The following is a 13800-nucleotide window of genomic DNA, read 5'->3' as shown; positions in this document are numbered from 1 at the left end:
ACGGGTGCAGTGTAATGTACCCAGTTCAGGTACGGGTGCAGTGTAATGTACCCAGTTCAGGTACGGGTGCAGTGTAATGTACCCAGTTCAGGTACGGGTGCAGTGTAATGTGCCCAGTTCAGGTACGGGTGCAGTGTAATGTACCCAGTTCAGGTACGGGTGCAGTGTCATGTACCCAGTTCAGGTACAGTGTAATGTACCCAGTTCAGGTACGGGTGCAGTGTAATTTTTTTTAACTTGCTACCAGACGGGACTAGGGACGAGAAAGCGCAGAACAAAAAAAACAAATTATCAAAGTAATCCCCATCATTATTAATAACAATACATTTGGACAAATGTCACAAACCTTTCCCAGGAATTTTATTCAAACGAAATGTTATTTAAACTTTACAATATCTACTGTTATAACACTTAAAATATACACATCTTTAAATATTTACAAAGTCGTAAAATGGTAATGGCGAAAACATTTGGAAGTATTGATTAGCCTCGGGTAGAAAGAGTCTGGAATAAAAGAAAAAAGAGTTTACACAATTGAAGGTACACATCACTCACGTGGTGAACTAGGCCAGTATATACGGAAAAAAGAGGGGGTTGGGTGGGATTCTAGGATAGTTATCTTACAATATTTTCGCGTTTATAGGGGAGAGGGGCGTATCCCCCCACACGTGGCACGAGAGATGATTAACCTGTCTGGCGGTGTGCTCTTTTATCAACACGTTTAAAGTGAAGAGGGATGTATCCCCACACGTGGCACGAGAGACGATTTACCTGTCTGGCGGTGTGCTCTTTTATCAACACGTTTAAAGTGGAGAGGGGCGTATCCCCACACGTGGCACGAGAGACGATTTACCTGTATGGCGGTCTGCTGTCTTATCAGCACGTCTATAGGGGAGAGGGGCGTATCCCCACACGTAGCACGAGAGATTATTTACCTGTATGGCGGTCTGCTGTCTTATCAGCACGTCTATAGGGGAGAGGGGCGTATCCCCACACGTAGCACGAGAGATGATTTACCTGTATGGCGGTGTAATGACTTATCAGCGCGAGTATAGTAGAGGGCGTATCTCTACACGTGGTACGAGAGACGATTTACCTGTCTGGCAGTGTGCTCTTTTATCAACACGTTTAAAGCGGAGAGGGGCGTATCCCCACACGTGGCACGAGAGACGATTTACCTGTCTGGCAGTGTGCTCTTTTATCAACACGTTTAAAGTGGAGAGGGGCGTATCCCCACACGTGGTACGAGAGACGATTTACCTGTTAGGCGGTGTGCTCTTTTATCAACACGTTTAAAGTGGAGTGGGGCGTATCCCCACACGTGGCACGAGAGACGATTTACCTGTTTGGCAGTGAACCATACTGTCTTATCAGCACGTGTCTTTGTAGAATGCATCGTCTTAAGCTCGTCCTTGAATCGAGACCACCGTTCTTGCATTCGGATCTGCCTTGTGCCCTGACTTGAGATTCTATAAGCAAACAGCTCACTTACTGTATAATAAATCATTTTATTTTTATTTAAATTAATTGATTAATTTTTTTTGAGGAGGGAGTAAAGTCACAATTTGATGCAGACAGAGATCTGTTACATTACCTGTCCTGAATAAGGGAGTTGAACCGGGTATGAATGGTGCTATCAACACCAAACGGCTCTGTCTCTTTAGCCATTCTCCAGTATTTGTTCAGTGATGGGAACGAGTGCAGAGGGAAAGTGAAAACCATCGAGGTAGTCTGTAAACAAGACATGGAAAATTATAGAAAAATATTAGAAAAATCAACAATTGGACAAATCAACAATTTGAAGTACGAAGTAACAGGTTTCCTTGAGCGCATTTAAAAAAAAATTACCCAATTTCGATTGATTGATTGACAAATATTAATTATTATACCTTTTCTTCTTCATCATCGCCATCATCGTCCCCTGCCTCCTCTCGACAGCTTCCTGTAACAAATGCAGTGACCGCTAAGTGTAAGGGGCTATTTTCGGTGGCACGAAAATAGGTTTAAATATGATTTTTTTTCGGAGAAAAAGTAGTTGATGACGCTGTTTTCCATGTAAAATTTAACTTTTTCAGCGTTTTTTGAAATTGTAATGTCAGTCATTCATTTCTTGAGCTTGCCCCCAGACTTCCTTACAAACGAAACGTCGTCAATGCCAATATTTGTGTCTTGTGTGATTACCTTTAAGTACAATCACTTGGCCATCCGCAGCAATACAAGAAGGTGACTCAGTGTCGATGACGTAGGGTGAAGGCAATGACACGTGACATATGGAAGAAAGGGTCTGGATGTCATAAAGGGTCATCCGACCAGAACCCTTGATCGCTGCAATCTGCACAGGAGAAAGGGCCCTAGTCAACCACGTGCTTGCTATGGTTTTATCTCTTATTGGAAGAAAAATTATTATGATGAGACATCAAAATAGCCCTTGGAAAACAATGTTCTATATTTCAGTTACCAAATTTGACAACAATATCCCAAAAGCTATTTTTAATCAGCCAATGGAAATGGATGATTTTTTCTTACTTTATATTTGCTATTAGCTTTTCTAAGGATGAACCTTACGGTAAATAGTTCCTGTGTTCAACTTCTGTTAGTGTGAAGTCATGGGTCACAAAGATGGTAGACCTGGGGGCTTCTCCCCTACTTAATAACATCTTGACCTTTGATATCAGTCTACCTTTTTTAGTTTTATTTTATACATTAAACATGCCATAACTTGCCAAACTCCACTCATAAGTAGACCTTAGCCATATACCTAGGGGTAAGAAATATAAAAGACACTTACAATTTGCGGCGTCTTGTTAAGGGTTTTGATCGATGTGATTACCTCTTTTTCAATGGCTGATCTGAAATGTTACCATATTATCATTTGAATACATTTTTTTAAAAGCTATGGTGCTATGCACGCTCTCATTGGAAGCTTAGGAAAATAGAGTAAATTTTTCAATGCAAAATGGCTGTCGGGGGATTTAGGGTATTGTATGGCCCATTCAGAAAAAATACAACACTTTGCAATGAAAAAATCACTCACAACAGTATAACAAATAACTTGTTGTCCTTGTTTACTTGGGTTGTAAGGCAACTTACAGTATGTAGCCATGAATTTTTTCAGTGTTTCTATTATACATTTTTTTTCTTAATATGAGTGATTGTCTATAAGTCTATTGATGACATTATAAAAACCCAAACTACTGTAATAAATGGACATGGGTATAAATCAAGTGAATGAAGTATTGTTTGTTCTACATTTTCGCTAAACTTCTTGCCTGAAAAGGGTGTTAGGCATACTTTAGGCTACATTTCAAAGGCAATACATTCTTTTTGGGAAACCACCGAGCCTATCTCCTTGTACCAACCTGTCCACTATTGGCCGCAAGGGAGGGTTATACGCCACACCGCACTGCAGTACACTGAACATGCCATCCTCACAAGCAATTGCCAGATTAGCTACTGGTACAGGTGATGACAAATAGGAGGGCTGGTCATCGCTGAAGGGCGGGATAGTGCTGCTCGGTAGGAAATGGACCATGGTAATCTGACTGTAGTTGGATACATTACACACACGCAGAAGTAGACCTGAGGTAAAACACACCAGTTGATTGACAGAATATGATTGGTTTTATAGTGGGAGGGGGCACAAACGCCACCGTTTTTTCGTTCTTAAAATAAGTAGCTTGTGTCTGGCGGACATACTGGATTTTTCTAGTTAATCCCAGTCTAAAAGAATATCTTTCTTTCAGCCCAACATGGTTTTAACATATGACATTGTCCTTATTGAAACTAGGAATATTAAGTCTGATTCCACCATGCTTAGGCAGACCTGAAGAAAACTGAATTCTACAGCTTGTCTGAAGCTTTTCAAGAAAAGAGGAAAGTGGTTTGCTAAATGAATAATGCACTACCCTGTCCAAAAGTCTGACTAGGGGCCATGTAATCAGATGACCCGTCTCACCTAGGGGCCATGTAATCAGATGACCCCTCTCCCCTAGGGGCCATGTAATCAGATAACCCCTCTCACCTAGGGGCCATGTAATCAGATGACCCCTCTCCCCTAGGGGCCATGTAATCAGATAACCCCTCTCACCTAGGGACCATGTAATCAGATAACCTTTCTCACCTAGGGGCCATGTAATCAGATAACCCCTCTCACCTAGAGGCCATGTAATCAGATAACCCCTCTCACCTAGGGGTCATGTAATCAGATAACCCCTCTCACCTAGGGGTCATGTAATCAGATAACTCCTCTCACCTAGGGGCCATCTAATCAGATAACCCCTCTCACCAAGGGGCCCTATGATCAGATAACCCCTCTCACCTCGAAGCCATGTAATCAGATAATCCCTCTCACCTAGGGGCCATGTAATCAGATAACCCCTCTCACCTAGGGGCCATGTAATCAGATAACTCCTCTCACCTAGGGGCCATCTAATCAGATAACCCCTCTCACCAAGGGGCCCTATGATCAGATAACCCCTCTCTCCTAGGGGCCATGTAATCAGATAACCCCTCTCACCTAGTGGCCATGTAATCAGATAACCCCTCTCACTTAGGGGCCCTATGATCAGATAACCCCTCTAACCTAGGGGCCATGTAATCAGATAACCCCTCTCACCTAGAGGCCATGTAATCAGATAGCCCCTCACACCTAGGGGCCATGTAATCAGATAACCCCTCTCACCTAGAGGCCATGTAATCAGATAACCCCTCTCACCTAGGGGCCATGTAATCAGATAACCTCTCTCATCTAGGGGCCATGTAATCAGATACCCCTCTCACCTAGGGGCCATGTAATCAGATAATCCCTCTCACCTAGGGGCCATGTAATCAGATAACCCCTCTCACCTCGTGGCCATGTAATCAGATAATCCCTCTCACCTAGGGGCCATGTAATCAGATAACCCCTCTCATCTAGGGGCCATGTAATCATATTACCCCTCTCACCTAGGGGCCATGTAATCAGATAACCTCTCTCATCTAGGGGTCATGTAATCATATAACCCCTCTCATCTAGGGGCCATGTAATCAGATAACCCCTCTTACCTAGAGGCCATGTAATCAGATAACCCCTCTCACCTAGAGGCCATGTAATCAGATAACCCCTCTCACCTCGTGGCCATGTAATCAGATAATCCCTCTCACCTAGGGGCCATGTAATCAGATAACCCCTCTCACCTAGGGGCCATGTAATCAGATAACCCCTCTCACCTAGGGGCCATGTAATCAGATAACCCTCTTACCTAGGGGCCCTATGATCAGATAACCCCTCTCACCTAGGGTCCATGTAATCAGATAACCCCTCTCACCTAGAGGCCATGTAATCAGATAGCCCCTCTCACCTAGGGGCCATGTAATCAGATAACCCCTCCCACCTAGAGGCCATGTAATCAGATAACCCCTCTCACCTAGGGGCCATGTAATCAGATAACCCCTCTCACCTAGGGGCCATGTAATCAGATAACCCCTCTCACCTAGGGTCCATGTAATCAGATAACCCCTCTCACCTCGTGGCCATGTAATCAGATAACCCCTCTCACCTAGGAGCCATGTAATCAGATAACCCCTCTCACCTAGAGGCCATGTAATCAGATAACCTTTCTCACCTAGGGGCCATGTAATCAGATAACCCCTCTCACCTAGAGGCCATGTAATCAGATAACCCCTCTCACCTAGGGGTCATGTAATCAGATAACCCCTCTCACCTAGGGGTCATGTAATCAGATAACCCCTCTCACCTAGGGGTCATGTAATCAGATAACCCCTCTCACCTCGTGGCCATGTAATCATATAATCCCTCTCACCTAGGGGCCATGTAATCAGATAACCCCTCTCACCTAGGGGCCATGTAATCAGATAACCCCTCTAACCTAGGGGCCATGTAATCAGATAACCCCTCTCACCTAGGAGCCATGTAATCAGATAACCCCTCTCACCTAGAGGCCATGTAATCAGATAACCCCTCTCACCTAGGGGCCATGTAATCAGATAACCCCTCTAACCTAGGGGCCATGTAATCAGATAACCCCTCTCACCTAGGGGCCATGTAATCAGATAACCCCTCTCACCTAGAGGCCATGTAACTAGATAACCCCTCTCACCTAGGGGCCATGTAATCAGATAACCCCTCTCACCTAGGGGCCATGTAATCAGATAACCCCTCTCACTTAGTGGCCATGTAATCAGATAACCCCTCTCACCTAGGGGCCATGTAATCAGAAAACCCCTCTCACCTAGCGGTCATGTAATCATATAACCCCTCTCACCTAGGGGCCATGTAATAAGATAACCCCTCTCCCCTAGGGGCCATGTAATCAGATAACCCCTCTCATCTTGGGGCCATGTAATCAGATAACCCCTCTCCCCTAGGGGCCATGTAATCAGAAAACCCCTCTCACCTAGGGGCCATGTAATCAGATAACCCCTCTCACTTAGGGGCCATGTAATCAGATAACCCCTCTCACTTAGTGGCCATGTAATCAGATAACCCCTCTCACCTAGGGGCCATGTAATCAGAAAACCCCTCTCACCTAGCGGTCATGTAATCATATAACCCCTCTCACCTAGGGGACATGTAATCAGACAGCCCCTCTCACCTCTGTGTACATCCCAGACCACAACAGTGCCATTCTCCAGCCCCAAGGCAAGGAGAGAGAGACAATCAGAGACAGTGCTCACGAGGATAGGCTGTGCACTGGGCCACACAACATCAGGCTTATGCTCTATGTCTAAAACGGATACAAAGGTCAGGGTTACACATAATCACATGTTTATACTTAGTTTATTTACAATCTTCATACTGTAAGTATAGAGGGTATTACATTGGTTTGTGGAGATATAAATTTCATGATTTTTTATTTGAGTATAGCATTGCATTATGTGTATACATCTTTCTCAATTATTGTTGCACCCATGAATCAATGTATTGTAACCCACAGTGGTTCATTGGTAACATATACTGTAAATGGCTAAATTCTCGCCTTTGAGCTCAGTGTGAACATTTAGGAGTCTATATACAAGAATCCTAAAGCTTTCTGAACCTGTGTTTGTTTTTATTTATGCTATTATTCTTTTGCTTTAGTACTGTATATACCTTTGGCAGTTTTAACAAGTGAGTAGATAGACAACTGAGTCTCCTTGGACCAGCAAACAGCAACAGAATTTGTTTTGTCTGTAGAAATAAAAAAAGATAAAAAGAGTTACCATCCTTTGTAGCTGCATTTAAAATTGTGTATAAAATACTTCTTGACTTTAACACTTTTATACAAAGAAACTGAGGTCTTTCTCAAGGAGTTTCTCATATCTGGTGTCTAAACAATGTGTATAAACCAAACTTTATCAAGTATTTTTTTGACAATAAGCCTTGTGGAATTTACTCCATTTTAAACCTGTGCATATGTTACATACAGTACTGTGTAATACTCACTTGGTGTACTATCTAAGCCTGCTGGAATCAGCTTGCCTGGCTTGAGGAAATGGGTTGTAGGCTTCCTTTAAAAAAATATATACAACAAATTGGCTTTGTAGCCTATAATAGGTGCCTTATAGTATTATTCCAATCGCGGAGGGGGGGCTCTGACAAAAACAGGCAGGGTGAATGTCGGCAAAAATTAATTTTAACCCTAAGGGAAGGCACTTTGGGTATGGTCGAGGGAATTTTTAACCCTAAAAGATAGCACTATAAAACAAATACATTTTCAGTTTTCCTGAATTTTATTGCAGTCCTTGAGACATAGCCATAGCAAATTTCTCTTCTATTTTAATTGGCAGGTAGACGCCTTGTTCTGCTACAGACAATAAAGCTAGAATAGCCAATCAGTTGACTTGTGGTTTATTGTTATACATTTCGGGTGACCGTTTAGCTTAAGAAATGCACAAGCAAAATCGGGAAAAAAAACATGAATGTGTGCTATAAAAAGGTAGCTCCACCCCTTTTTTGCAAGCTCTCGTGCAAGCCGACGTCATTCACAACTAGACTTCACTGAGTGCAGAAGTCTGTAAACCGCCGAAAGATAACATGCTAAAAGTAAAGCCGTATAACAAACTACGCCGACTTTTAAGTACAAAATGTTCGGAGTCCATTCTCTACAAAAACAAGAACAAAAATTGTACTTGAGAAATCAAACACAGTGCGCGCTCGTTTGAATTGAGAAATTAAATTCAACAACATTACGCGTGCTCTTATGAAATGGCGTCATTATAGTGCTTGTGCGTGCAAACAAGGAATTTGAAATATTCATTGCTTCAAAACCTATCTATTTCTCGCTATGTTTTATTCTGTTTCAAGAAACAGCTGTTGATAAGACTATGTTTGCTTCTAAAGTGTGTTATCAGCCACTCTAAAACTCTATTATAGTATTTTGGTCTCTCTCTATGGAGCTCTGCACTCAGTGATGTCGACTGACGAATGACACCTTGCCTTAGGCAAGTCCCTTTTATAGTGCCTGTTCGTGTTTAAACACCCGCTAAGGGAATAGCAGTTGGTCGAATTTTATACCCTAAGAGATGGCAGATTTAAAAAACCCTTTAACACCCCCTAAAGGATGGCAGTTGGTCAAAATTGTATACCCTATAAGACATGACAATCACCCTGTCTACTTTTCTGGAGAGTCCCCCCAGGTCTCCAATCCTTCCTCATCACACCTCACCTCATCTGAGGTGAGTTTTCCTCCTTAAGGTGTTGTAACTGCTGTTCATGGAGGGCCTTGAAAGTCATATCAGAGTGCTGGAAGTACTGCTGTAATAAGATGTGGTTACTTCCTGTACCGATGACACTGTTGTCAGCATCAACAGCCTTCAGTGCTGCAACATAGTTGGTGGCAGAACATGGCCCGACTTGAGCAGGAGGGAAGATGCGTAGCACTGCTGAGGGCTTGGTAAAGGACGACACAGCTGCTCCTTGGCCTGAGCCTGGGCGAGAGCCTGGTGGAGACTGGAATATATAAAAAAATAATAATAATGTGATAAACAATTTGAATTTCCATTCAAAAATTGATGTTGAAACAATTTGTATACATCCCCAAACAGCCAGCACAGAAACAAAGCAAAACTTTGTAATGAAATATTCTCTTAAAAAGCTACAATATCTTATTGACCTCATTTCCTTAGAAGCTAATATGGAAACTTGGATTTTACCATTGTTGTGCCACCAGCATACTTTGTCAATAAGAGTAATAATATATCTCTGCAAAACATGTAAAGTGGCCCTGCCATCTGCAAAATGACTGATTTTTTTTGTATGATGTAGGGTCTGAATTGGTCTTCTGCAAAAGCATTACACATTTTTTTTTTTTATCAAATGTTAATGGGAGTCCTTAACATTTGACTGATCACACTTTATGGTGTAACCATTGTGACAATAAAGACAACTGGTAGTAGAGGACTTCTGTGTTCAATGCAAGTGTGGTTGAACAGATGCATCAGTCTTCTTTCACATGATTGGCAAAAATCTTTACAAAGATTGTAAACACCAAATATCCAACAGTCTGTCATTCAGAGACGTGTTAAATACAATACTGCAAATACCCACCGCTGCAGGGTTTCCCTCCTCTTTAGGGTCCTCGTCCTCTTGTGATGGCTTATCTACTGATTGCCCCCCACTCTCTGCAGATTCCCCTACCACAGTAGGCTTCCGTGACTTGGGTGCCGCAACTGCAGCCTCAGCCTCCTTCAACCAAGATTCACGTGGAATCTTATAAACCTCCAAGGAACTCTCTTCATCTGGAATCTCCCATCCGATGGCAATGTATCCACCGTCAGGAGACAATTCCACAGATGTCGCATTTTTATCACCATCTTCATTAAACACCCTGGCTAAATGGATTGTCTCGCCTATAAAACAGTATAATTTTGCAACTCCATCTTCGTCTCTTGTTGTGAGGAGGTAAAATCCCTCTTGAAGTACACAGGCAGACATGTGTGTAACTTTCCTGCAGCCAGGGTCCTCAAAGGTTGCCACACTTTGCCCGATCAAAGCTTCGATCACAACCAGTCCATCACAGTAGGCGAGAAACAAGTACTTCCCCCCATCTACGCTAAACATACAAGAGGGATTGGCAAAGTTATGTAAAGCCTTTCCACAGTCAAAATTTGGTAAAGATTCCTTGGATCGTCGCAATGCGCGGTTGTTCTCGATGTCTTCTATGATCTCCCATGCCTTATCGAATATATGGTTGACTGTTTTATCAACCAAGCGAAATGGCTGAGGAAGGACATCAAAAATCTTTTCAGGGTCGGTCACAAACCCATCGTCAATGTTTTCGTCGTCGCTTCCTTCTGAATAAGACAGAGAGGTTCGTTTTTGCTTCCTAGCTGGCATTATTAAAAGACAATTCAATATGTAGAATATGGAAGCAGTAGGACAAATAGAATTTTCCTAAATCGGGCCAAAATTGGCAAGGAATCGCGGACTCTTCTTTTGTTTTGCCGCCATCTTTGCTTGACAACCAGAACTAGTGCCCAGGAAAAGAGTCCATAAACAGGATACCCAAATATTCACAATAAAATTCCCTAGTCTTGATTTTCTTTAAAATTGCGGTATTTTTTAATGCTCTTATCCCCTCGTGGAAGTTTATTTTTTCGCCTTTAATCTTTGCAGAAGTTGGTTCCTATTTTAAATTCTAAAGTTTAGTGTCTGTATCTTTCATATGGATTGTTTGGTCTCCCTGTGTATTTTTTCACGGTTTGCCCAGACCCCTGTGATCCGGTTCTACAAGTTGAAGGTTCGAAGTCCATAAGGCGCGATCACGAACTGAGAAGTTATTCTGTTTTTGTAGTTTTCTTTGAAATACTGCTTCACTAAGCATGGATGTTGCCAGCGCTATCGTGAAATACAACCAGCAAACTCTTGGTAGAGATAAACTGTGCAGGTAAATACAAGTCGAATTTAAACGAATTGTTTTGTGACGTGGTAGAGAAACAACATCACGAAATACAGTATTAACACCATAAGTTTTTTCGATCACCCCTTTGCCTTTATCACAACATTCGTTTCCTTTTTTCATTATTTGATAGTCGAAATCTCAATTTTACTTTGACATGTTTCTTTACGTGTGACTAGAAAAGCATGGCTACCAGCATGCACATTACGTGAGTGGAGGGGGGGGGGGGGGGGCTATCACCCACTTCACATGGGTTGGGGGGAGGGGGGTGCAGGATGTTTTTATGCAAGAACTTTTTATTTCGAGGTGTTATTCATGGATCTTTTAAGTGGTGGATATTTTTGTTTCCATGAATTTAGTTGTTTTTAGTGTTTTGATCTTATTACTTTTTTTCCCACCTTCCCAAGATGCCTGTCAACCAAATTACCAAATCAATTTGAATAATACTTTGTATATTTTTTTTTATTGTCAGGTCTATTCAGTACGGTTCCCGGTTAGTTGGGTATATCCTGCAAGAGTATTTATCAATGAAAGACTGGGCGGATAGGGCTAATGTCTTGGATAAGCATGCAAGCACATCACGCAAACGTAAGCAACAGTTTCTATGTAAACCCTTTGCTTTTGTTGGTCAAATTTATAAAAGAATGCTACATTTAATCATTTGACACTTAAAATAAATTGAAGGTGTAGGTTAATATTAATTTAAATTTCTCTTATGTCAAATCTCATGAGACTTAAAATACCAGTTATCTGTTAAACTTAGCTCTAACTAACACAATTACCCTAATAATGTAGGTAACTTGTTGTTTTCTGTCGATAAAACATTATTTTTTTTTCTCTTTACTCCTTGTGTTGAGAGGAATAGTAGTCTAGGAAATGAAAATGAAAAATATGAAAACATAGACAGGGCAAATCCAGGAGTTTTTTTTATGATAGTTCAGTTATAAGGAAGAAAATTATGCCAAAAGTCTCACAAGCTTTTAGTTACCTGCCCTAAGGAGAAGGATAATTTTGCTTTAAAGGGGTGGTTCTATTGAGAATACAGACCCTACCCAGGTCTAACACTGATCAGTTAAAAAATCATTGAGCCCTGCAACCCACAACCCAGCAATTCAGTTTAATTTGTTGTTTAATTGCACATCATTGTTTTTAACAGTTTTCAGACTTGGCAAGAGTATTGATATGCTCCTCGGCCTGATTCAAGCTAGAGAGATTCGCCATGACAGTGTGTTGAGAACTCTTATTATGTGTCGCCGTATGACGTACATCCTCTACTACCTAATTGACCATGTGACCTGGGCAGCAAGACTTGGTTTGTTCAAGAGTGACCCTAAGGCATGGTCCCGCTTTCAGGCAAGGTTTTGGGCTTTGGTTCTTTGCTTTGGAATCCTAAGAAATCTTCATGATCTGAAGACACTGATTTTTCCTCCTGCGAAGAAAGATGAGGGAGGCAGTTGTAAGACAACTTCTTTGGAGCGTGTGATGCAAAGACCAGATGTTGTTCTTGACACAGTGAAGAATTTGGCTGATGCTCTGCTTCCCTTCAATGTCATGGGTCTTATAGAACTTAATGCAGGTGTGGCTGGTGTTCTAGGCTTGACCTCATCAATTGCTGGCGCATTGCCTTTATGGTACCCCTCACTTAAACTTAAGCCTTCGTAACTGCATTTAATACAACACTAATAAAAAAAATGTAATTAATGTTATTCAGTCCAACTTGGGACAAACACTTTAGTTTTGCCTTTTTTTTAATTTTGTTAACAACTTTATTGAGAACTATCAATTGTTTTAATATGTTTTCAATCAAACAGATTTAGTTCACTATTGAAGTGAATATTTCTTCTGCATAGGGTTTCATTGCCTACAAAACCATGACTTACACAAGTTGAATCAACAGACTTCTTCAACAGCCTCCTGCAAATAGCGCTGCATTATCCAACAGAGTTGGCAAAATGTTGTGTTAATAAATGATAATTCAGTGAACAACAGTCCTTCGTGGTCTTTTCCATATAATACTTATGACTATGGAAACACGCCTGGATTGACTTGCATCAGAAGGACGAAATACCACATTTCTTGCAATTTTCTTTTTCTGCATGCCAAAGCAGCATGTCTGTCACCTTGGTCACCAGCCGTGAAGTTCTGGGTGCAAAAATGACCATGAGTTATTAAGGGAAGAACACAACTAGGTACTATGGAACCAAGACTAAAGACATGCCATATTCAGGATACTGTCTATGATTTTCCTTATTGACTGACGTAATTCAGAGCTTATAAAGTTAAGATGTATTTAAGAATGTAACACAAGATAAGCAATAAAATCCCTAGAAATGTACTAGTCTATTATTTGTATGTTTCACTTATGTCTGATTGCACTAAGAAGAATTAAAGCCGCATTCTCACCAGTTTACTTCCGGTCGATTACCTAACAATATCCCATGATTTTTAACTGAAAACGCGAAAAATATTTCAAAATATTGGAAGCATTGTGTCTATTGGAAGTTTCTTTGAGTGTGTGATTGGTAATTTAGAACGGATGGCCTGTTAAATATCTCGGATTCTAATAGATTCTTTTGTCTTTTAACGGCTGAGGTTTCCGTCGGATCTCCGGAAGTAAACTGGTGACAATGCGGCTTTAAGTTGCCCAAAAATTTTAATTTTTGGGCAACTTAAAAATAAGGACAAGTGCAATAACTATAAGCATATTCCCCTGCTCCCTGTGCTTAGCAACCTCTTTTGGGAGGGCGTCTGTGACACAGAGAGCAACTTGTAAGCAGATAACTTTCTTACACAAATACAGAAACCTTTGGGAGGTGAAAAGAAAAGTGGGAGGGGAGTAAGGCACCATTATTTGTTTTCGTCGATCTCTTCGCGTGATCCGCTCACCCTGGGTCGACGCGACATTTTGGCTGAGCGTCACTGG

General features: G+C 41.5%; 2 protein-coding genes across 2 annotated transcripts; one reads left to right on the top strand and one right to left on the bottom strand.

The window, feature by feature from the left end:
- Positions 1 to 338: 338 nt before the first annotated feature.
- On the bottom strand, positions 339 to 10446 carry LOC5517620 (WD repeat-containing protein 93). The gene is made up of 12 exons (XM_001637575.3): positions 9527 to 10446; positions 8646 to 8929; positions 7424 to 7488; positions 7091 to 7168; positions 6594 to 6725; positions 3360 to 3579; positions 2789 to 2849; positions 2182 to 2332; positions 1890 to 1942; positions 1595 to 1731; positions 1343 to 1469; positions 339 to 504 (listed from the first exon to the last, which is right to left on the bottom strand). The coding sequence occupies exons 1-12, from the start codon at positions 10313 to 10315 to the stop codon at positions 484 to 486; spliced, it is 2118 nt and encodes a 705-aa protein (XP_001637625.1). The 5' UTR covers positions 10316 to 10446; the 3' UTR covers positions 339 to 483.
- A 233-nt stretch (positions 10447 to 10679) lies between these two features.
- On the top strand, positions 10680 to 13212 carry LOC5517619 (peroxisomal membrane protein 11A). The gene is made up of 3 exons (XM_001637648.2): positions 10680 to 10865; positions 11350 to 11465; positions 12034 to 13212. The coding sequence occupies exons 1-3, from the start codon at positions 10801 to 10803 to the stop codon at positions 12537 to 12539; spliced, it is 687 nt and encodes a 228-aa protein (XP_001637698.1). The 5' UTR covers positions 10680 to 10800; the 3' UTR covers positions 12540 to 13212.
- Positions 13213 to 13800: the final 588 nt, after the last annotated feature.

Source organism: Nematostella vectensis, chromosome 5 (genome assembly GCF_932526225.1).
Source record: "Nematostella vectensis chromosome 5, jaNemVect1.1, whole genome shotgun sequence".
NCBI classification, from domain to species: domain Eukaryota; kingdom Metazoa; phylum Cnidaria; class Anthozoa; order Actiniaria; family Edwardsiidae; genus Nematostella; species Nematostella vectensis.
This window is presented reverse-complemented; position numbering and strand designations above follow the sequence as displayed.